The 25,187-nt window shown below is 45.1% G+C and overlaps 1 protein-coding gene across 1 annotated transcript in view; it reads right to left on the bottom strand.

Annotated features, from left to right (window-relative positions):
• Positions 1-25,187, bottom strand: part of LOC143930922 (alpha-2-macroglobulin-like) — a 173,915-nt gene that overhangs the window by 130,349 nt on the left and 18,379 nt on the right. The window contains exons 3-6 of the mRNA XM_077455614.1: positions 17,279-17,438; positions 7,872-7,924; positions 6,548-6,568; positions 4,638-4,791 (exon numbers count right to left, since the gene is read on the bottom strand). Of these exons, the coding sequence (XP_077311740.1) occupies positions 4,638-4,791; positions 6,548-6,568; positions 7,872-7,924; positions 17,279-17,438 (388 nt within the window). The remainder of the gene's footprint in view (positions 1-4,637; positions 4,792-6,547; positions 6,569-7,871; positions 7,925-17,278; positions 17,439-25,187) is intronic.

Below are 25,187 nucleotides of genomic sequence, written 5' to 3'. Positions count from 1 at the left end.
CTCTGGTAACCCAATTGATGTAGGGGTTGTGGGCCTGGAGCCAGGGTATGCCCAGAATGATTGGGAACATTGGAGAGGAGATGACATCCAACGTCAGGAATTCCTTGTGTTGAGAGGAGATAATGACAGGTAGAGGGAGAGTCTCTTGAGTTACCTTTCCAGAACTGATGCTAGACCCATCGGCCAGAAAAACTGAGAGTTCATGAGCCTTGCCTCGTAACGGGATGCCCTGTCGGCCCGCAAAGGTGGAGTCTATGAAGCAGCGGCATGCCCCGGAGTCAATGATAGCGTTGACTGTCACCGTCCTTCCTTGGAGCTGTAGTGAGAGAGGAACAGCAAGGTGGGTTGAATTGGCAGTCAATGCAGAGAGACTGGTAGAAGCAGAAGGTAGACACTTACTTGTCTTGACAGGGCAATTAGAGACATAGTGACCCGAACCACCGCAGTAGAGGCAGAGATTCTGCTGCCGGCGACGTGCACGCTCTTCTGGAAGCAAAGCGGGGCGCAGTAGTCCTAATTGCATGGGCTCGGAGGTGTCAGGAGCCGTGCAGGGCGGAATAGGGCTGGACGGAGATACATAGCGAGAAGCAGGCATTGGGGCTCTCGCTGTCATCCAGACTGGACGGACTTGCTGAGCGGAGCGCTCTGATCTTCGCTCCCTGAGACGGCGATCAATCTGGATTGCCAAGGAGATTAGGGCCTCCAGGGTTTCTGGTATACCGACTCGAGCCAGTTCGTCCTTAAGTCCTTCAGATAACCCCATGCGAAACTGATGCCTTAAAGCCGCATCATTCCATTCCGTGTCTGCGCTCCAGCGTCGAAAGTCCGAGACATAATCCTCAGCCGGTCTGCGGCCCTGCTGGAGCGCAACCAGAGCAGATTCAGCCGTGGCAGTCTTTTGGGGGTCCTCGTAAAGCTGAGCCATGGCCTCAAAGAAGGATTGCAGAGAGAAGGTTGCGAGTGAATCTCCTTCAAGTAAACGGTGGGCCCAGGTCTGCGGTTCTCCTTGTAGGAGGGAGATTACAAATCCTACCTTCGTGGCTTCCAGGGAGAAAGTCCGTGGTTGTAGGGCAAAATAGAGTTGACAAGCGCTCCGAAAAGCCCGAAATTTGGTTCGATCCCCAGAAAACCTTTCCGGAATGGGTACCCTTGGTTCAGGTGGAAGCATGACAACGGATGGTGAGGCGACGGGCTGTGCCGATAAGGAGGCAGGAGCAGAGGCCATGTGACCAGTATCTGTAAGGTCCTGGACCTGTCCTTCAAGCCTGGCGTAGCTATCTTGAAGCGATTTTACCGCTTGGGTAAGGGCCGACAGGTGCGTGCAGATCTCCTTCATGGGAGAGGTCTCTCCTGCGGGCTCAGTCATGGCTGTTTCGTACTGTTAGAGTCCAGATGTGGAGCCCGACTTGTAGGAGGAGACCTCTCTTACAGCGCTGGTTCAGGAGCCGCTGGAATGGGAACAGCGGTCTCGAGAGCACAGTGGGTAGGAGGGCCTGCTGGATAGAGCCGCTGGAGCTGGTAGAAGAGCGGAGATCCCTCTGAAGGCTGAGTGGACTGCGGGTTGCTGGAAGCTGAGAAATGCAGGCAGTAGCTTCAGAGACCGAAGGTTGGAACTGGCAGCAGGCTGGAGAAGAGTCAGACGGTCCGGGTCAGAAGGTAAGCAGACTGATGGTAACGGAAGGCAGAAGAGGTGTCGGTGAGCAGGCAGAGGTCGGCAACGGAATCACAAGCAGAAGAGGTTTCGAAGTCAGGCAGGCCGGGTCGGGATTGGAGAAGGCAGAGAAGTCAAGCAAGCCGGGTCGATAACGGTAGCAGGTAATCAGGTTCAGGATCAGGTATTCAAAGGTAACCGGGTTCAGGATCAGATATTCAGACACACGGAAGCTGAGACGAAACAGCGCCGCACCGGCGCACTTGAGAGTCCTTTAAACGCTCAGTGGCGGGAAGGAGCGCACGCACGCCACGCACGACCACGTGGACGAGCGCGCGTACGAACGCCACTCGCGAACGTGCACACTAACGCGTAAACGAACGCGCACGCGAACGCGCACGCGAACGCGTACGCGAACGCGCAGAAGACACACGCCGACGCCTGTGTGCACGCAGCTGTACCTGTCTATTGCTGGTAAGTTCCTGACAGACCTCTTTATCTCTAACTCCTTTAACCACTTGCCGACCGCCGCACGACGATGTACGTCCTATTTTTGAAGAGGGATATCTCGGTAACGGCAGCAGCTCCTGCCACAACCGAGATATCCATCTCTTCAGGCGGCGGTCGGCTGTACGATAACGGTGGTCTCCGCGGCGGATTCGCCGCGAGATCACCGCTATCGGCGGCGGGAGAGGTGCCACCCCCCCTCCCGCCGCCCTCCCGCACCTTCCGCCGCTTACCGGAGCCGTCGGTAGCGGCGGAGGCGATCGGGTCCTTCCGTCTGCTGGGCATAGAGACAAGTGAGGCTAAGATGGCCCCCACTCGTCTCTATACCATAGGAGGGCGGAAGCGACGTCAAAACGTCACTTCCGCCCATACCTCTTAAAGGTTTTTTTTTTTTTTAAATGTCAGATTTTTTTATTTTATTTTTTTTTGCATTTTAGCCCAAATATGAGATCTGAGGACCTTTTGACCCCAGATCTCATATTTAAGAGGACCTGTCATGCTTTTTTCTATTACAAGGGATGTTTACATTCCTTGTAATAGGAATAAAAGTGATCCATTTTTTTTTTTTTTTTAAAGTGTAAAAATAAATAAAATAAATTAAAATAAATAAGAAAAAAAAAATATTTTTTAAAAACACCCCGTTACGACGAGCTTGCGCACAGAAGCGAGCGCATACGTGAGTAGCGCCCGCATATGAAAACGGTGGTCAAACCACATATGTGAGGTATCGCCGCGATCGGTAGAGCGAGAGCAATAATTCTAGCCCTAGACCTCCTCTGTAACGCAAAAAATGCAACCTGTAGAATTTTTTAAATGTCGCTTATGGAGATTTTTTAGGCTAAAAGTTTGACGCCATTCCACGAGCAGGCGCAATTTTGAAGTGTGACATGTTGGGTATCAATTTACTCGGCATACCATTATCTTTCACAGTATAAAAAAAAATTGGGCTAATTTTACTTTAGTCTTATTTTTTTATTCAAAAAAGTGAATTTTTTCCCAAAAAAGTGCGCTTCTTAGACCGCTGCGCAAATACAGTGTGAAAAAAAGTATTTCAATGACCGCCATTTTATTCTCTAGGGTGTTAGAAAAAAAAACAATATAAAATGTTTGGGGGTTCTAAGTAATTTTCTAGCAAAAAAAACTGTTTTAAACATGGAAACACCAAGTCCGAAAAAGAGGCCTGGTCCTTAAGTGGTTAATCTACTGTTGTTACCAAAATCTGGCTTCGGTAATCCAACACTGCTTCTCCTGCTTCCCTCTTCTATGGAACTTATGGGGGTACAGGGGGGGTGCTAGGTGTAATCCTGGACACTAAACAACCCTTTCAGTCCCACATCCAATCACTGTCCATAGCCTGCCACCTCAATCTCTGCAATGTCTCCAAAATATGCCCCTTCCTAACCAATGACACCACAAAGCTTCTAAATCACTCTCTTGTTATCTCTCGCCTCAACTACTGCAACTCCCTCCACATTCAATTACCTTTACATAGGCTTCACCCCTTCAGTCTATCAAGAATTATGCTGCCATACTCATTCCCTTTACCAACTGTTTAGTGTCTGCTACCCGCCCCCCCCCCCCCCCCCAAATCCTTTCATTGGCTTCCACTCACCCAACAAGTACAATTAAAATTACTAACAATAACTTAAAAGCCATCTACAATTCTACCCAGCTATATCACTAACCCATCCTCAAAATAGTAACAGAACCACTCTCTTCATTCCTTTTAAGACCTCTTGCTCTCTAGCTCCCTTGTTATCTCCTCCAATGCTTGCTTCCAGGACTCCTCCTGAGTCTCTCCCATGAAAATCCCTACCCCAATCTGCAAGACTATCTCCTACTATGTCCACTTTTAGATGATCCCTGAAAATCCTTTTCTTCCGAAAAGCCTATCCGGCTTCCACCTAGCAACTGTATTATCACTTTCTCCATTAGCTTATCTCCCACAGTTAATTCCCTTTGTATCACTTGACCATCCTGTTTAGATTGTAAACTCTAATGAGCAGGGCCCTCAGATTCCTCCTGTATTGAACTGTATTGTAACTGTACTGTCTGCTCTCATGTTGTAAAGTGATGCGCAAATTCTTGATGCTATATAAATCCTAAAAAATAACAATAATAAAAACTATTTTTGCTTGCGTTGGAAGTCCCTATATTTCTGGTTTGCATTGGAAGTCCAAAATTTCTTAATGACATAACTATTTTTTATGGTATAAACATTTTTGTTGAAAGTGCCTCATTTTATAACATACAAATTAAAATGGCAAAACAGCATACTCCCATACAAGGAAAGCTTTTAAAATGCATAATTACCCATTTTGAAAATGTGTGATTCTCAGGGCTAAGCTTTGACCCAGGTTTGAGATTGTGAAATTTGAGAATCACCATCAGATGAAGGTTTTAATAATTCACTGACTTCTAGAGATAATGACATAACCCAATAGTAACATATACACAGAGTTGTAGGAAAATTCCTCACCATATTCCTCCACAGAGATGGTATGAACTGTGTCCTTCACCCGGATGGAGTATTCTCCAAGTGTAGGCTCAGAAGAGAGTGGAAGGGAGAGCTCAGCCATTCCATGACTGAGGCTCACATTCAGCCATTGGCCAATACGATTCTTTCCTGGGTCCTTAAAAGAAGACATGGGTTACTTTTAATTTCTTCTAAGAAAACTCCTAGTTCTAAGACCACACTGTCCTGACTTGATAGTTAGCAACACTGAATCATGGGAGATGAAGTTTGGGGAATAAACGTTATCATGGCAGTTAATTGGCTATTGGACTACAATTCCCAATGTGAGCCGGGTATAAAGAAAGAAAGCTGTATTTTCACAGAATGAATACCGCAGGATTTCCTACTTGCTGTGAGGAGATTGATGTGTGTAGATCACTGCTCCTCTGTGCACATCAGCCTGCTACAAGCCTGCGGCTGTGTGCTGGGGACCAGAGTCAGGCAGATCCAGAAGCGAACTGACATCTGAACAGCGGGACATCTGTTGCTGTATCACTGGTGAGAGGAAACTGGTGCCATTTCCTGTTGCTGCTAGCAGAGACAGAGCTCATTAGGGACTGGCCATCTAACTGGCAGCATTACTTACTGCATGCAGACTTTACTGGGACTATACACATGTGCACCACCATAAAGGCTGGGCCCCAACACTAGCTGGCTGAAGAACTGGGGCTAAAGACTGTTTACTCAGATGGAAATACGAAAAAGCAAAACACTGCGCTACTACAATAAAACTAGCAGCTAATATACAAACAAAGTTATGATAAATGTGAAAAAACAAAAGTATAGCACTAACAGAATAGGTTCAAAAACCTGAAAGTAAATTTAGAATAAGTGCGAGTACCTAAACTCAGAAGGAAAAAACCTTGCACTAAACAAGTGCAAACAACATTATGTGCAAGGTGTAATCCCTAGTGCTGTATACATACAATAGTGCATAGATAATGTAATAACAGTGGGATCACATGACGTGAGTCCTGAAAAATAGGCTAACAACAGTTCGTCAGTCTATACGTGGGTCCACTTATATGGAGAGAGGGTAACCAATCTTCTCATATAAACCTTGAATCAAGGTAGCATAGAGACAACCACTAGAACTGTTTTAGGAGTGAAAATTTGGGGAGGTGTGATAGGAGTGGTGATTTGAGGGTATTTGTGTTGGGAGGGGGATGGGGGAAGAAGATTTGTGCTAAAAGGGGTAATTTTGGGAGATTTGTACTAGAAAAGGTAATATGGTGGGGGGAGGGGATTTTTTTTTGGGGGGGGGGGTATTTGTGCTAGCAGAGATGATTGGGGGTATTTGTGCTAAGAGTGTAAATTTGGGGAGTGGGGGGAATTGTGATAGGTTGGGTGATTGGGAAGAATTTGTGCCAGGAATGGGATTTGGATTGGGGGTGAGGAATTGTGTTCAGAGAGAACATTTGAGGGGTAGAGGAATTGTACTAGCAGGGGGGAATTATATTTGTGGGGTGGAGTTGTGCAGGCGGCATATGGGGAAAGAGATGATTTGAGCTGGGGAGGGTTGGGTAGGGCAAAGATGTTTGCTGGGAAGGGGATTTCAGCAGGGGGCATATTTGTATTGGGAGACGGTGGAATTTATGCTTAGGGGGTAAGGATGCAGATTAGTGCTCAATTTAAATTTTTATTTTTTTGTTTGGGGGGGGGGGGGGTTGCTGACATATAATGCTCATGGGGGGATGCAATTTGGCATGTTCGCCCTGGGCTCTGGATGACCCTGTCCCAGCACTGCTGACTACATCTTCGAAAAACAAGTAAACACAAATTAGGAGATAGCATTAACATAAAAGAATGAAATCCTAAATTTAAAATATCATAATGCTATTATTTTTTACTTAAATATGAGTTAAATATTTTACCTGCAGTTCTACGACTGGAAGCTAAAAAAAAAGAAAGACAAAAAGAAAGATCTTTACAATTATGAATACAAATTTTAACTCCTATTTGCATTAGCCTTTTTTATAGGTAACTGATTTCTTTAAGGTTGTAATATTATTTTATTAATATGGTTTTCATTATTTAAATAACTATAAACTGCTTTTATTTATTTTTTTACATTTTATTGGGAGTACCTTAATAATATTATGGGTTAATTTATCCTTTTTACTGAAGATTCACACAATGTTCACCCAATTTCAAAAATGTTCTAACTAGATCTAATATGTAAAATGTGTGACCATGTGTGAAAGTTGTGTGAAGCTTGGATGAAATAAAATAGAGCTTTGTGTCTGCCAGTAGTTTCAACAATTTTTCCTTTGTTTCTAAAAGAAATGTTGGACTAAATTCAAAGCAAACCCGTGCTTTGTCCATTCAGCGTAGACATGTACACTGCTTAAAAATGTGTTCTTTTTAGTTTCATTTGTCTTTATTTTAATTTTATTTTTCCTTTTTGGGGGACATTCGTTAAGATTGCAATTTGTTAATTTGTAAGTGCATAAATTAGAAAATTTGTAAATTCATAAATTTGTAAATTCAAAAAATTCAACACACGGTCACTGCTCCGCTGATTTTTTCAGACGGATTTTGGCCCAAAACTTGTCTTGCATACACACGGTCGCACACGGTTGGCAGAAAATCCAATCGTTCTGAACGCGGTGACGTAAAACACGTACGACGGGACTATAAACGGGCCAGTAGCCAATTGCTTTCATCTCTTAATTTATTCTGAGCATGCGTGGCACTTTGTCCATCTGGAATTGTCTACACACGATCGGAATTAAAACGATCAGATTTTGTTGTCGGAAAATTTAAGATCCAGCTCTCAAACTTTGTGTTTCGGAAATTCCAGTGGAAAAAGTCAGATGGAGCCCACACACGATCCAATTTTCCGACAACAATCTCTGATCGCACTTTTTCCGTCGGAAAGTCTGACTGTGTGTACAGGGCATTAGTCTCATAGTTACAGGAAGAGTTGCCTTAGGTTAGGGTATCACTTATTGTTGAGAGTTTGATCAAATCTTTCCCAACATAATGTGTCTCAGTGCTGCAGGAAATTGGTTCTATGTTTATAAAAATAGCCACTAAAAGTCGAGAGGCACTGAGCAGATGATGACTGCTTTCACTGTCAGTTTCGTGGTGCTGCTGCTTTTATTTTTACTGTTTCCTTCCAAATACAGATTCACTTTAAACTGTCATCTAATACTTTTTCTTGGGAGAATTAAAAAACAAACCTTACATACTTACCACAATGTCTTTGGGTTGAAGATCTTCATTTATAGATAGAATTCTGAACTTAACTGCAAAAGACAAATTTAATATGTTGTTTTTATGCTTCCATTCTAATCTTAGAGGTTGTTTATTAATGTATTAAAAAAGTTCTGTTTTGTATCTTAGATTTTTAAATAACGCAATTCTACGTATAATTTGTAATTATACATGTACAGCCATATTTGCATATATATATATATATATATATATATATATATCTTGTGACATTGGGGTGTTTAGCTCAATTGGTAGATGCATTTTTTAGTCCACATCAGGTAGGCGTTGATGGTTAAGGGCCTGGTAGCCCACGTTTACTATAAGAAAAACAAAATATTAGTCCATCCAGTAATCCCACGCAGGGGTCCAAGCTTAAATTAAATACAGAAAAATCCAAACGAAAATGCTAGCCCACCTGGCTACTCTTCAGCTTCAGCAGTAGTGCTGCTATAGGTACTTGCCCCTTAAACAAGCTGCTTGGATACACACAGTCTAAGAGCCCATTCACACAGGGGCAACACGACTTGTAGGCGACTTGAGTCAGGCAACTTGGACACGACTTGAGTTAAGATCACAGCGCGACTTGGGACGACTTCAAAACGACTTGTGATGACTTCAAGCCCGACTTGGGACGACTTACAAGTCGCCCCAGGCCAGGCGACTTTTGCCGAGGCCAAGCAGAGAATGAGCTCAAGGGGGAACTCCACGGCAAATTTCTGAAAAAAATTTGGCGTGGGTTCCCCCTCCGAGAGCATACCAGGCCCTTAGGTCTGGTATGGATTCCAAGGGGAACCCCCTACGCCGAAAAAACGGCGTGGGGGTCCCCCCCAGATCCACACCAGACCCTTATCCGAGCACGCTACCCGGCCGGCCAGGAAAGGGGGTGGGGACGAGCGGGCGGCCCCCCCCTCCTGAGCCGTACCAGGCCGCGTGCCCTCAACATGGGGGGGTGCCTTGGGGGAGGGGGGGCGTGCGGCCCCCCCACCCCAAAGCACCTTGTCCCCATGTCGATGAGGACAAGGGCCTCTTCCCGACAACCCTGGCCGTTGGTTGTCGGGGTCTGCGGGCGGGGGGCTTATCGGAATCCGGGAGCCCCTTTTAATAAGGGGGCCCCCGGATACCGGCCCCCCACCCTGTGTGAATGAGTATGGGGTACAATGTACCCCTACCCATTCACCTGTGGAAAAAAAGTACAAAAAAAAACACAACACAGGGAAAAAATATTTTATTGCACAGCTCCGGGGGTCTTCCGTCTTCGAGGGTCTTCTCGCCGGACTCCTCCGCTATCTTCTTGTAGCTCTTTTACTAGCGGAGGAGTCCGGCTTTCTTCCTCCCCGCCGCCGGCCTCTTCTCCCGACTTCGGGGGTCTTGTCCCCCTCTTCGGTTCTTCTGCCGGGCCACCGCGCCTTCTTATAGCTCTTTTACAGGCGGTGGCCCGGTCTTCTGTCGTCGCCGCCGCCGCCGCCGCCTTCCGTTCTTCTTCTTCTTCTTCTTCTCCAGGAGATGTTGACACGACGCTCTCTCCGGCCGGAATGCCAGAGCCGCCCTGCGCTGCCACTTATATAGGGACAATGGGGCGGTGTCACATGGGTTGATGTCACATGGGTTGGTCACATGGGTTGATGTCACATGGTGACCCTGCCCCCTTACCATGTGACATCAACCCATGTGACCAACCCATGTGACATCAACCCATGTGACACCGCCCCATTGTCCCTATATAAGTGGCAGCGCAGGGCGGCTCTGGCATTCCGGCCGGAGAGAGCGTCGTGTCAACATCTCCTGGAGAAGAAGAAGAAGAAGAACGGAAGGCGGCGGCGGCGGCGGCGGCGGCGACGATAGAAGACCGGGCCACCGCCTGTAAAAGAGCTATAAGAAGGCGCGGTGGCCCGGCAGAAGAACCGAAGAGGGGGACAAGACCCCCGAAGTCGGGAGAAGAGGCCGGCGGCGGGGAGGAAGAAAGCCGGACTCCTCCGCTAGTAAAAGAGCTACAAGAAGATAGCGGAGGAGTCCGGCGAGAAGACCCCCGAAGACGGAAGACCCCCGGAGCTGTGCAATAAAATATTTTTTCCCTGTGTTGTGTTTTTTTTTTGTACTTTTTTTCCACAGGTGAATGGGTAGGGGTACATTGTACCCCATACTCATTCACATAGGGTGGGGGGCCGGTATCCGGGGGCCCCCTTATTAAAGGGGGCTCCCGGATTCCGATAAGCCCCCCGCCCGCAGACCCCAACAACCAACGGCCAGGGTTGTCGGGAAGAGGCCCTTGTCCTCATCGACATGGGGACAAGGTGCTTTGGGGTGGGGGGGCCGCACGCCCCCCCTCCCCCAATGCACCCCCCCATGTTGAGGGCACGCGGCCTGGTACGGCTCAGGAGGGGGGGGGCGCCCGCTCGTCCCCACCCCCTTTCCTGGCCGGCCGGGTAGCGTGCTCGGATAAGGGTCTGGTGTGGATCTGGGGGGGACCCCCACGCTGTTTTTTCGGCGTAGGGGGTTCCCCTTGGAATCCATACCAGACCTAAGGGCCTGGTATGCTCTCGGAGGGGGAACCCACGCCAAAATTTTTTCAGAAATTTGCCGTGGAGTTCCCTCTTGAGAGCTGATAATTCTGTCAAAGTCGCCTCCGTATAAACGGAGATCCGACTTGGAGGCGATCTCCATTGAAATCAATGGGTACCGGTCGCCTACAAGTCGGATAGAAGTAGTACAGGAACCTTTTCTGAAGTCGGAGCGACTTCAGTAGTGTGCATTAAGACGGCTCTCATTCACTTACATTGCTTTTTAAATGTTGTCCGACCTGAGGCGACCTGAGGCGACTAGGGGCGACCTGAAGTCGGATCAGGAGTTGCCCCTGTGTGAATGGGCTCTTAGGCTCCTTGGACTCACACAGCTTCAAGCCCTTTAACACACAGTTTTGGACTCCTTGGCCGCACACAGCTTCAACCCTTCAACGCACACAGCTTTGGGCTCTTTGGACGCACACAGCTTCAAGCTACTCCACTCCACCATCCCTCACACTCTACTCCCAACAGCCCCTTTGTTTTATGGCCTGTGTGTAGCTGGGCACACACCCTGCTCGTTATCACCAAGACCTGGACACAGGGTTGGAGATCCCTCTTTCCTCCAATTTCACAGGGACAGAGCCTCGCTCTGTCACAATATATATATATATATATATATATATATATGTTATATATGTTATATATATATATATATATATATATATGTTATATATGTTATATATATATATATATATATATATATATATATATATATATATATATATATATATGTATATATGCAGTCTTTGCTTCCCACTTTACATTGCCTTGTGCTTCATTACTCCTGTTCATGATGCACGTCTACGAGTTGGTCAGTTCAATAAAAACAATGCACTCCCCAGGTAACTGGTAATCTTATAACAGAAGTTCAGCAGTTAAGCCTTGTACACATGGGCAGAATGTTGGGGAACATTTGCTGGTTTAAAAAAACAAAACAAAAATGGCCATCATTCTGACAAAAGTGCAGTGCTATAAAATTAAGATTAGTTGATACAGATATACATGTACCAAAACTGGATATTAAAGTGCAAAAGTGCAAATATCAACCGTGGTTATTAACATTAATCATGTGAAATCAATACAGTGCACAACAAAAATTATGAAATGAAAATCCAATGCATCATGAAAGCCCTTGTACACACGATCGGACATTCTGACAACCAAATCCGCTGGATTTTGTCCTACGGATTTTGTCCGACGGATTTTGTCCGAAACTGTTGCATACACACGGTCGGACAAAGTTGTCGGAAAATCAGATTGTACATAACGTGATGACGTTATTTCGTTACGACGGGACTACGTTCAGGCTAGTAGCCAATAGCTTTGGTCTAGGAATTTGATCTGAGCATGCGTGGCACTTTGTCCGTCGGAGTAGGCTACACATGATCGGAGTATGTCCAATCGGAGCATTTTGTCGGAAAATTTTAAGGATAAGTTGGAAAACTTGGTCCGTTGGATACTCCGACAGAAACAGTCCGATGGAGACCACACACAGTCGGATTATCCGACAAAACGGTCCGATAAGACACATTCCATCAGAATCTCCGACCGTGTGTACAAGGGCAAATGCACAAAATACACATATCTACAGGCATACCCGAGACCACCGCCTGGAAGGCAATTCCACATCTTAATCCATGAACTCAAGTCACTTATGAATTATGTACAGGCATACCCCACTTTTAAGTACACAATGGAGTTTATTACTATAGCTGGAAAGTGCAAAATCAGGCTCCCTTCTGCATAGAAACCAATGAGCTTTCAGGTTTTATCACCAAAACTTAATTGAGCTGGGGTTAGAAGCTCATTGGTTTCTAAGCAGAAGTGAGCCTGATTTTGCACCGTCCAGCTTTAGTAAATAAACCCCATTGTGTACTTAAAAGTGGGGTATACCTGTATATAATTCATAAGTGACTTGAGTTCATGGATTAAGATGTAGAATTCCCTTCCAGGCAGTGGTCTCAGCGGGGAGCATCGATAGTTTCAAGAAACTATTAGATAAGCACCTGAACGACCTCAACATACAGGGATATACAATATAACACTGACATATAATCACACACATAGGTTGGACTTGATGGACTTGTGTCTTTTTTTCGACCTCACCTACTATGTAACTATGAAAGATCCTAGTGCAATGTGAGTTCATTGAAGAGGAACATTCATGAAATGTGAGGCATAGAAAATAAACTTGACCCCGTGAAACCCGTCACCATGAAGAGACAAGAGGCTTACCGGAAAGCCAGTGACCGCCCTTACTCAGGGGGGTCATAAAAGGCTTGTTGGATCTAGTATCCATTGGAAAGATATCCTGATGATTGAGGCTTGGAGGGATATCCAGATGTATTAGGCTTTCCCCACCAGGAAGTTTCCACAGATGCTGAGCCCGGTCTTTCCAGTGCCAAGAACAAGCACAATTCATGAATGATCCACTTCACTGAACTCACATTGCACTAGGAATCGGAATCCATGAACTCAAGTCACTTATGAATTATATAGATATGTGTATTTTGTGCACTTGATGATGCATTGGACTTTCATTTCATAATTTTTGTTGTGCACTGTATTGATTTTACACGATTGATGTTAATAATCACTGTTAATATTTGCACTTTTGCACTTTAATATCCAGTTTTGGTACATGCATATCTGTATCAACTAATTTTAATTTTATAGCGTTGCACTTTTTGTAATATATCTGCATCTACTATCTGGGTTATAGTGCTTAGCTGCTGTATGTTACTGTTGTTTTTACAATAGCTCCAATATCTCTCCTATTTTTTATTTTTTTTTGCCCATGTGTATGTGGGCCTGTCGAAAGGCCAACTTCTGTCAGACGCATATGCTGGAAAACCAGCAGCTGACCGACTCCCGATCAGCGCTCTCAGCCAATGATCAGAGTGTTCTGGCTGGAGGGCTGCCCCCCCTGTCAGATTACAACAGCTCAGCAGGGGACATCACTGAACTAACCTCACATGGTTAGTACAGTGGCTCTGACTGGAGCTGTCATTTTTTTTTTTTTGCTCAACCACTGGGGGTGAACAAAAAAAAAAAGAATAGTGTGTACCTGACTCTAGAAGGAGTTATTTCAGTGGATAAGCTTTCCCGCCTCTATTGCGAACTCTACAAATCTCCCAATGACAACATTTCCAAAAGTCATCAAGTATTTACAAAATGTTCAAAGGGGTGCTTACAATGCAGTGTGAAAAAGTATTTGCCCCCTTTCAGATTTTTGTTGTTTTTTTGCCTATTTTTTCACACTTAAATGACTCAAATTTTATTATTACACAAAGATAACCCGAGTAAATACAAAATGCAGTTTTTAAATGATGGTTTCATTTATTAAGGCAAAAAAGATGTCCAAACCTGCCTGGCTTTATGGGAAAAAGTAATTGCCTCCTAAACCTAACAACTGGTTGTGCCACCCTTGGCGGCAACAACTGCAATCAAGCATTTGCGATAACTGGCAATGAGTCTTTCACATTGCTGTGAAGCAATTTTGGCCCACTCTTCTTTGGAGAATTGTTTTAATTCAGCCATATTGGAGGGTTATTCAGCATGAATGGCCTGTGTAAAGTCATGATACAGCATCTCAATTAGATTTAAGTCCGAGCTTTGACTAGGCCACTCCAAAACCTAAATTTTGCTTTGTTTGAACCATTTGGAGGTGGGCCTGCTGTTGTGTTTTGGATACTTGTCCTGCTGCATAACCCAAGTGTACTGGAGCTTGAGGTCACCAACTGCCAGACATTCTCCTTTAGAATTTTTTGGTAGAGCTCAGAATTTATCATTCCATCAATTATGGTAAGTCGTCCAGGCCCTAAAGCTGAGAAGCAGCCCCAAACCATCACATTACCACCACCATGTCTGACTGTTGGTATGAAGTTCTCATTAGCTGTATTAGTTTTATGTCAGATGTAACGGGACGCACACCTTCCAAAAAGAAACATTTTTGTCTCATCAGTCCACAGAATATTTGCCTAAAAATCTTAATCAAGATGTTTTTTGGTAAATGTGAGCTGAACCTTTGTGTTCTTTTTGGTCAGCAGTGGCTTTTGCCTTGGAACTCTCCCATGTAAGCCATTTTTGCCCAGTCTCTTCCCTATTGTTGAATCATAAACACTGATCTTACCTGAGGCAAGTGCAGTTCTTTAGATGAATGAATGACTTGTATAGCGCTACCTATACGAACTGAATCGCCTCAGGGCGCTTTTCTTGCCACCGGTGTCCATCTGCAGCTATTTATGCGGTCCTTTAACCTGTAGAGTCCCAACACACTTACAACATTGACATACACATACACATATTGTGGCCAATTTTTTTGGACAGGGTCTAATTAACCTTATAGCATGTCTTTGGATTGTGGGAGGAAACCGGAGTACCCGGAGGAAACCCACGCAGGCACAGGGAGAACATGCAAACTCCAGGCAGATAGTGTCGTGGTCAGGATTTGAACCAGCAACCCCATTGCTGCTAGGTGAAAGTGCTAACCACTACACCACTGTGCTGCCCTGATGTTGTTCTGGGTTCTTTTATGACCTCCTGGATCAGTCGTTGTCATGCTCTTGGAGTAATTTTTGTAGGCCGGCCACTCCTGGGAAGGTTCACCACTGTTCCAAGTTTTCTCCATTTGTGGATAATGGCTCTCCCCATGGTTCGCTGTAGTTCCAAACCCTTAGCAATGGCTTTGAAACCCTTCCTAGACTGATACATTGTACATTATTTTGTTTCTAATCTGTTCTTGAACTTTTTTAGATTGTGGCATGATGTGTATCTTTCTGTGATCTGTTAACGTGCTTCACTTTATCAGACAGCTTCTATTTATGTGATTTCTTGATTCAACAGGTCTGGCAGTAATAAGGTCTGGGTGTGGCAAGTCAGATTGAACTCAACTTTCCAAAAAATTGTGGTTAATCACAGTTCATTCATGATTCAGCATGGTAGGGGGTGAATTACTTTTTCACATAGGGCCGACAAGTTTGAACAGCTTTTTTCCATTAATAAACAAAATAATACATTTAAAAACTGCATCTTGGATTTACTTGGTTTACTTTGTGTAATGTGTTTGATGATCTGAACCATTTAAGTGTGAGAAATATGCAAAAAAATAGAAAATCAGGAAGGGGACAAATACTTCTTCACAGCACTGTACATATACACACACATACATACATTTTGGACACGCCAGTGACAAGTCAATTTTACACATCAAAAGGACTATGTTTATTCAGATACCTTACCTTGGTATTTGGGGAATAACCTTTCTATCTAATTAGACATTTCAAAGGAGATTATCTACAGGGGGTTGTAAAATGCAGAATTCCTACTTAGACTTTAATTGCTATTTCCAGTAATTATAAGTGAAGTCTTTTCATGTTAAGATCAAAAGTGTTTTGTCAGCCAATCTGAATCCCTCCAGCTTTGCTTACTGATAGTAAACTGTATTAGGGACGGTTCTTTTGGGTGAGTTATGACATGAGAAGTTGGGCTCTCTCAAGGTGTCTGATGGTTGTATGAATGTTCTGAGCAGGGGTCAAGTCCTGGGGAAAAAAGTGTGAGAACTCCCACCCAAGATCCACTCCCCCACCAAAAAAAAAACAAAAAACGATACGCTCATATGCACGAACGCTTCAAAAGTGCTATTTTTCATCCAATTTTCGTGTTGTGTGTATGAAGCTTAACTGTTAGTACATAAAAACAAATCAATTCTCAATAAACATAAATACGGTAATTCTCTGAATAATCAGCATTCATTCAATTGTGCTTCCATGCAAATGTGAACATCATCTTCTGATCTTTATTGGGGAATCTTATTTTGTATATAGAGTGTTTATGTGGTGAGTTTTGTCACTTTTCATTGAACAGAGTTTGGATAACACAGGGTTAAAAGGAAAGGTCATAAATGAACTGCACATTATCTGGACAGAATGCTTGGGGAGATAGTGATGTGTTCCTGCTTAGGAGATGTATGTTAGCTTGGGGGGCTGCAAACTCTGCAGGGCTCCAACACACACTTACTGCTATTCCAACCCTTCACATATTTCCTCATAAACCTCGCTCCTGGCATTAAACTTTGCCAGGTATTGTGCTCAGCTTATCACCCAAAACTGATGTTCCTCCCTCAGCTCACCTCTCTCCCTGCATGTCCTGTGAGCAGAATAGCTGATCTACCGGTCAGCTAGACCTAGACCTGATCTACCCATCAGCTAGCTGTGATTGACAGGTAGATTGAAGCGGAAGCTGTCATGGGGCCCCCTACTGGCAATGCCTGAATGGTCAGGTGTGCGGCACTTACTATTGTGAGCGCTGTCAGCGGCTGCTGGTGTAGCACCTGCCACACAGCTTACATACTTCAAAGTCTTGCAGGACACGGCTGCTAATGGGAACTGAGTTCCTGTTGTGGAAAAAGTACAGGAACTTCGTTCCCATGCGTTCCCGCAGGACTTGAGCCCTGGTTCTGAGTATCCTGTACCCTGTCCATCTATCCTGTCTGTACCTCTTTCCTCTGTTCTGAAGTCCAATAAATGTCTCTCTTTGGATGAACCAAGTTGCTGAAAGAAAATTCTTTTTTCTTGGATTAGAGGTGTTGTACATTCCATATCGGCTAGCGAACACTTGCCTCAACAATAATTATCAATCCTCACCCATATATCACAATACATACTACTAGTTTTATAATAATAAAGTAAGTATTTTATGACTAGGTCACTCCCAGTATTTCCTGCATGGCACTTTTTCTGGTTGATTTTACTTATTACCTAGAATTGCTTTTCAAATATGAATTTATAACTTGCCGGAAGACCCCCTTATTGACTAAACAGTTACCCGTTTGTCCCGGCTTGTACACAGCTTTGTCTGACTGGATCAGAAGGTTGGATCTTGTCTTCTTCACCAGAACTTTACTGCTCTTCACTATAGATTGCTCTGCGTTTTCTATGGAGATGCTCAACGTGCCAACCACTTGCATCTGTTCAGGCGTGGGAACCTAAGCAAGAAAGCATAAAACATACTACAGTGTAAAAGACAGCACAGACATTCAAGTGTCCATAGGGTTGATTTACTTAAAGTGGTTGTAAAGTTAGAAGGATTTTTGTATCTTAATGCATTCTATGCATTAAAATAAAAAGCCTTCTGGGTGAAGCAGCCCCCCCCCAGCCCCCTAATACTTACCTGAGCCCCATCTCTATCCAGCAATGTCCAGGAGTGTCTCAGCCGTCCGAAATTCCCCCTCCTGATTGGCTGAAACACAACAGCAGCGCTATTTGCTCCCGTTGCTGTCAATCAAAGTCAACTAGCCAATAAGGGGAGAGAGGGGGCGAGGCTCTGTGTCTGAATGGATACACAGAGCTGTGACTCGGCTCAGGTGCTCCCATAGCAAGCTGCTTGTTGTGGGGAACACTCAACAAGAGGGAGGGGCCAGGATCAAAGAGGGACCCGAGAAGAAGAGGATCCGGGCTACTGTGTGCAAATCCACTGCAACAGAGAAGGTAAGTATATTATTATTTTTATGAGTAAAAAAAAATAAACTTTACAATCACTTTAAGGCAAACAGGCTGTTCATTTTGCAAGGTAATTATCACCAGAGGTTAGAGAATTAGGTGACTTTCTGCTGTTTTGCATTTTCCAATCAGGTGCAAGAATTTTTTTATTTTTTATTTTACTTGCACGTGATTTGCCACATTCACTTAGCTGTAGGCAAAACTACCGACATACAGGAGAATATGCAACTGTGCTGGTTATGTGAACATAAAAGTAGAGAGCTGTGTTATATTTTCTTGTCATGTAAGAATATCAGAAATTTCTGAACAAAATCACAACCATAATGCAGGAAGTTACCAAAAACACAATAATGGATGAACCGGCCTTCTTGCTACTTTTGACTTTCAGGACAAATGTACCAAAAATCAGTTATCATACATATCTTTAGTCTGAGTGAGAATATTACCTAATACCTAGAAGAAAAAAATGTTCCCTCTATTTCTATTTGGCAGCACAAAATCAAAGAGAGCAAAGAAATGCAAGACTTGGCATTTTATTTAACCACTTCAGCGCCGGAAGGTTTCACCCCCTTCCTGACCAGAGCATTTTTTTGCAATTTGGCACTACGCTATTTTAACTGGTAACTGCGTAGTCATGTGACTCTGTACCCAAATAAAATGTATGTCCTTTTTTTCCCACAAATAGAGCTTTCTTTCGGTTGTATTTGACCACCTCTGCTGTTTTTATTTTTTGCGCCATAAACAAAAAAAAATGCAGACGATTTTGAATAAAATAATTATATATATATATATATATATATATATATATATATATATATATATATATATATATATATATTGTGACACTACAGTTCCCTGTCCTAGTAATTGTCGCCCAGGGTTCTCAAATAGGCAGGTTGAGGGGCTCCAGGGGTATTTAATGTGGAGGAATTTGTTTTATCAGTTTCCTCCAAAGTTTGTAAAATCCACTTGGGGACCTGGAGCCTGGAGATTCCATAGCGTTATGGGTGGGATGGAATCTCCAATCCTGGGACCGGGTTTTTGGAACAGCCAGGAGTCTGGCTGGTTGATTGAGCAGGTGGGTCCTGGGCTTATAGCAAAGTTAGGATTAGGGTTCTGGGCTCCATCCAGAGAGACAGGAGGTCTCCAGGAGTCCAGAGAGTCCAGAGAGTCCAGAGAGTCCAGAGAGTCCAGAGAGTCCAGAGTCCAGAGAGTCCAGAGAGTCCAGAGAGTCCAGAGAGTCCAGAGAGTCCAGGTGTGCAGGTGTGCACTAGGGAAAGCCAGAGACCCAAGTCTGAGGATCAGAGCAATGAGGGGCTGCTTTCTAGATAGACACTGTGTGTGTTAAAGCTGTGCGCATCTGAGACAAATGAGAGCCTGAAGTGTAAGGCCTGAGCAGCAAGGAAGCTGAAAAGAGGTACAGTAGTTGTGCGGGAACCCTGTTATAAGGCCAAGAGGGCTGAATTGTAAAGCCTAGGTGGCAGTGCTCCTGAAGAGAGCCAGATGGCTTGGCATTTTTCATGTATTGTATTTTTGGCAGAAGAACCCCTGTGTGGGCAACGAAGTGCATGTATGAACTTTATGTTGTTCCTTTTTAATAAAAGTGGGCTACCATGCCCTTAAACAAAAGTTCCTGTTCGCTGTGAACTTACTGTAAAGGCATCTGCCACTGAGTTAAACATCCCCCAATGTTAATATATATATATATATATATATATATATATATATAGAAAGGCCAGTATGGTGGCCTGAAATTATGGGTGGAGCCCGGTGGTATATAAGCAGCCGTTCGCCCATCCTTCCTCGTCGGTTCCAGTGCGCGATACCTGATACGTCAGATATCAAGGGCCGACTATCCAGACCAGACGCAGTGAGCCTGTTCGTCAGCTCCCGCGTTATTCGTCTCCAATTTTTTGACAAACCGTCTCTCATCCATCAGCATCCGTAGGTTTTCGCCGTCGGAGTGTCGTTGTACCCGTCAAATTTGTCGCCACGCCTCGGGCCGGCTGTCGCAGGTAGGGCTTCGGCACCCTCTTTTCATTATGTTTTCGATGTACCGTCATCATGCTTATACTCACGAGCCGCTCGGTCCTTTCATATCGAATGTTTTCGGTGGCCTCGTACGCATGTCACTATGTTCTACTTTCGATGTAGTCGTTATCATCATTCGACACGTTCGATTTCGCCACGTCAGGCGATTCATTCGCAGGTACGGCAGTCGAAACCGTTCGACTGCCCGAGCATTTCTATTTGTAGCGGTCGAATCGTTCGACTCACAGCCGACTGCTTGTTACGACAAGGCACCCTGATGGGGCCCCCTAGGGGCCCGGGGCCCATGGGCAGTGCCCGAGTGGCCAAATGGTCAGTCTGCCCCTGGACACCAATCCTCCCCCCAAATAATCACCATATTGTAAAAATTCTTAATATAAAAGTAAATTTCACTTATGTAAATCTGCTTTCAGATATTATGCCGGTCCTGAGTCTTATCCATTATGGAGTGCAGAACGGGAGGGTGGTACTGTGGGATCTTGTGTTTCTGTCTGGGTGAGGTAATCTCTTCTCATTGCCTGTCCATTGCCAGGGATCCTCATAGGATGTAGAAGAAGACTGCAGTGGCATGATGATGCCATGATGAGGGAACCAAACAGTAGTGCCGGATCAATGTTCTCTATATCCAGAACAGTTGCAAATGAGGGACACGTAACAGCAGACGTTAAAGCGTAAAAGGGAGTTTTAAGGGTCAAAAAATTAAAACTGTTGAATGTAATAGAAGAAGGGATTACAGGGTTTTTATTTTTCATTGCCCAAAGATGAGCTTTAAGTGCTCATGCACACGGACGTTTTAAAAAAACTGGCTGCAAAGCTAGCTCTGACGCCTGGAAAAATCTGCGTTTTTGCGCGTTTTTTAGCGTTAAGTAGCGTTTTTTAAAGAAACACATCTCTTGGCTATAGCATTTAGAAACAAAGAAAATATGTTACGCGTTTATGCGCGTTTTTGCGCGATTCGCGTTTTTACAGCTCTAGCTCCGCGCCACGGAACGCACTGGTCCTGTTTTTTTTTTTACAGCTTAAGCCGCGTACACACCGTCGGACTGTCTGGCCAACTTAGTCCGCCGAAACACATTTCAGCAGACAGTCCGCTCGTGTGTGGGCTTCGGCTGACTTTTTCAGCGTGCAGTCTGGCGGACTAAGTATTTCGGAATTTCTGTAATATTGTCCGTCCAACTTTGGTTTCAGCGGACAGTCCGCTCGTGAGTAGGCTAGTTCGACGGACTAAGTATGGCGCATGCTCAGAAAGGATTTACACGGCGAAAGGTTGCATTGCTGTGTATTGGACTTCCTATTTCTAGTCCCATCGTACGTGCTGTACACGTCATCGCGCAAGCTTTCGACGGACTGTTGTTCATCCGTGTGTGGTCAAGTCCGTTCATTCGAAAGTAGGACGGACTGTCCGTCGGATTGTCTGACGGACTAAGTTGGCCATACAGTCCGCCCGTGTGTACGCGGCTTAAAAGACGCCTATGCCATTTGCAGCTCAAAAACATCTAGGTGGGCATGAAGCCATAGACTAACATGGACAGGCGTTTTTAAGCTGCAAAAAACGCTCAAAAAAGCAGCTGTAAAAACGTCCGTGTGCATGAGGCCTTAAGGATTAGTTCACCTTTACTGCCTATGCAGATAAGGAACATCTGTGGATAATAAGCTTTGCAGCTTTGACCAATGTTGAATACCATTGCTATAAGTGTAGGCCATTTACGCGCCTAATGACGCCTGACTGGACTATCTCTAGGTTGGCCATTGTTAAGAGATGCCCCGCTCTTACTATTCACCTTCACCATCACAGAACTGAGCTCTCAAACGCTGATCTCAGAACTGCATCAGGCGGGAGAGAGAGAGAGAGCGCATGTACGTAGAGGATTCTTTACTGTAAGAGCGGCAAGGATGTGGAATTCCCTTCCACAGGCGGTGGTCTCAGGAAGGGGCATCGATAGTTTCAATAAACTATTAGATAAGCACCTGAATGACCGCAACCTACAGGGCTATACAATGGAATACTGACATTTATGGTCAAAGCCCTATGGCCGATACGGATATGAACAAATAGACTTTACCATAAAATTAACAACATGAAATGGACCTGAAGTGTGCCCTGGTCTGATGGTCGGTATACCAAAATAAGGGGGCAAAAACATTCAGGTAGGGGTGTAGTTTTATTAGTTTTAGCTTAATTAGTTGAGCAAGTTTGGTGAATGCTTGTGCCATTTCCATCCGAGGATTGGGGATGTACCGGGCGAGGTAGGCAGGGTTCCAACTGCTTAGTCTCTCAATGACGTGACTTGGGACCCATGCCAACATGCTACCAAGGGTGCTCAAATACTAAAGAGTGACCACGGTATGGACCGGGGTCGAGGTGTAGGCTGCGTAGAAGAACCCCATGTGTTTGGGAAACTGGCAGGTACACAAGTGTTAGCACGAAAAGGCAATAGGGAACTAGAGTTTACGCGTTCCGGTAGGAGTGACAGTAGGTAGTCGAGTATGGTTACTCGACACCAAGCACTGCCTTTTCTATAGAAATGGATGTCTATCCTGGAGCCAGATTGCTGGGTTTTAGACACTGCAAGGTGGAGGATGAAATGGTGTTGGTAGCGAGCCAAGTGACGACTATGCAGGACTTGGCCTGCGGGGTTGCTGAAGGCCTGGAATGCCCATACAATGGACTTTAACTGATGCCACCAAGATAACTGCAGCAGTCTGCGCAGGAAGGACACAACCGAGAGCGGCCAGACCTGGCTTCATCAACAAGGTGAGCCTTGGCCCAGTTGTCAGTGGTGAAAGCCACAGCCTGTCCTGTCCTGACATAACCCCAGATTCGAGAGGCTGTCATGACCGGGTATAGCTTGAAGAGGGAGGAAGTCCAGGTAAACCCGGGGTTTAGGAGTATCCCTGATGCCATGGTTCTGTAACCAGTGGTGGCCAAAAATTGCAGCGAAGCCTGTGGAGGCTGTGGCATCTGTCACTACCAGGGGTGACAGGGGCATCGTAGATGGTCTAAACATCGCTACACCAATCCATGCAGTAAGGAACCTTCCGACATTGATGGTCTGCTATTGCCACGGCATCTAAATTAAGGATCTGAGAAGGGTCCTGTGTCCGTGAGAGGAGGACCAGGAGGCGTGACATAAAGATCGACCCTGGGGAATGGCCCGTATTGCCGATTTGAACGTTCGTCAGGTAGTGTGTGTGTAGAACCTGGCTGCCAGTGCTACCAACAATAAATTGGCTAGGCCATGGAAAACCACAAAGGGCCAGGTAGATGGCCGCTTGGATGACAAGACTGGGGAATATGCGAGGATTTTATATGTCCTTAAAGATGGCAGTTGTGATGGGCGAGCGTTTGCCGTTGGCTATGGGCGATGCCTCTGGATGCCCCGTAGAGGGGATCTTGCTGTATGGGCCGTAAAGACAGATGGCTCTCCGGGCCCTGTAAGGATAAGAAATGCTGAACGCTGGCTAGGTATAGCCTGAGCGTGTTGCAGGAAGAAGCCAGTTGCGTGTGTCAACACGATCCTGGTTCAGGATGGAAGTTGAACTCAACTGTCCTAAGGGAGAGACAGACAGACAGGAAACGGTGAGTGGCTTGTAAGAAAAGCCACAGGAGACAAGTGGTCAATTAAGTGCTGCTGAAAACGACGTGTAGCCAGTTTGTGTGCCACTGAGAATGTGCTTGCAAAAGAATGATTGCAAGAAGTTATGCTAAGTCGCAAGCCTTGGCATGATTGCAAAAGTAGTGTTTAAACGTGTACTTGCGACAATTGCGCGGGAGTTTGTCACTGGAGATGTGTTAGTAGTGAATGTGAGAAATTCGTGTTACCGCATGTGCTTTGTGAAGACTGCAGGAGTTGTGCTTGAACATGTGTTTGGATGCGTGCTTGCAACGATTGCAAGATGTTATGCCAAGATGCGTGCTTGCAACGATTGCAAGATGTTATGCTAGGATGCGTGCTTGCAACGATTGCAAGATGTTATGCCAAGATACGTGCTTGCAACGATTGCAAGATGTTATGCTAGGATGCGTGCCTGCAACGATTGCAAGGAGTCACACCAGGATGCGTGCTTGCCATGATTGCAAGATGTTATGCTAGGATGCGTGCCTGCAACGATTGCAAGAAGTTATGCCAGGATGCGTGCCTGCAATGATTGCAAGGAGTTATGCCAGGATGCGTGCCTGCAACGATTGCAAAGAGTTATGGTAAGATACATGGGTAGCCAGGTCAGAAAAGACAGAAGTGCATCCAGTCCTAACCATAAATCAAACAAATAAAATACGGCACAACCCGACACACCCAATTCTACACCCACAGCTGATCCAGAGGAAGGCAAAAAACCCCAGCAGAGCATAGCCCAATTTGCTACAACAGGGAAAAAATTCCTTCCTGATCCCTCGAGAGGCAATCGGATTTTCCCTGGATCAACTTTACCTATAAATATAAGTACCCCGTTATAACGTACATTTAGGAAAGTATCCAGGCTTTTCCTAAAGCAATCTATTGAGCCAGCCAGAACTGCCTGCTAGCAATGATTGCAATAAGTTTGTGCCTGGACATCTGCTTGCAATGATTGCAAGAGGTCTTATGCTCAAATGCGTGCTTGCAATGATTGCAAGAGGTCTATGCCCGAATGTGTGCTCGCAACGATTGCAAGAAGTCTATGTTTTGGATGCGTGCCTGCAACGATTGCAAGAAGTCTACGCTTGGATGCGTGCTAGCAATGACTGCAAGAAGTCTACACTTGGATGCGTGTTTGCAATGATTGCAAGAAGTCTATGCTTGTATGCGAACTTGCAACGATTGCAAGAAGTTTATGCTTAATGCGTGCTTGCAACGATTTGCAAGAAGTCTATGTTTGGATGCGTGCTTGCAATGATTGCAAGAAGTCTACGCTTGGATGCGTGCTTGCAATGACTGCAAGAAGTCTACGCTTGGATGTGTGTTCGCAACAATTGCAAGAAGTATACGTTTGTATGCGTACTTGTACCAACTGCAAGATGTCCATGCTTGACTGCGTGCTTGCAACGATTGCAAGAAGTCTATGCTTGGAAGCGTGCTTGCAACGATTGCAAGAAGTCTACGCTTGGATGCGTGTTTGCAATGATTGCAAGAAGTCTACGCTTGTGTGCGTACTTGTAACGACTGCCGTGACTGTGACTGATGATGAACCGGACTCTGGAGCATGCA

Source organism: Lithobates pipiens, unplaced genomic scaffold (assembly GCF_037356315.1).
Source record: "Lithobates pipiens isolate NorthernLeopardFrog02 unplaced genomic scaffold, aLitPip1_a1.2 Scaffold_25, whole genome shotgun sequence".
NCBI classification, from domain to species: domain Eukaryota; kingdom Metazoa; phylum Chordata; class Amphibia; order Anura; family Ranidae; genus Lithobates; species Lithobates pipiens.
Note: the sequence above shows the minus strand (reverse complement) of the source record. Positions and strands in the feature narration are given on the sequence as shown.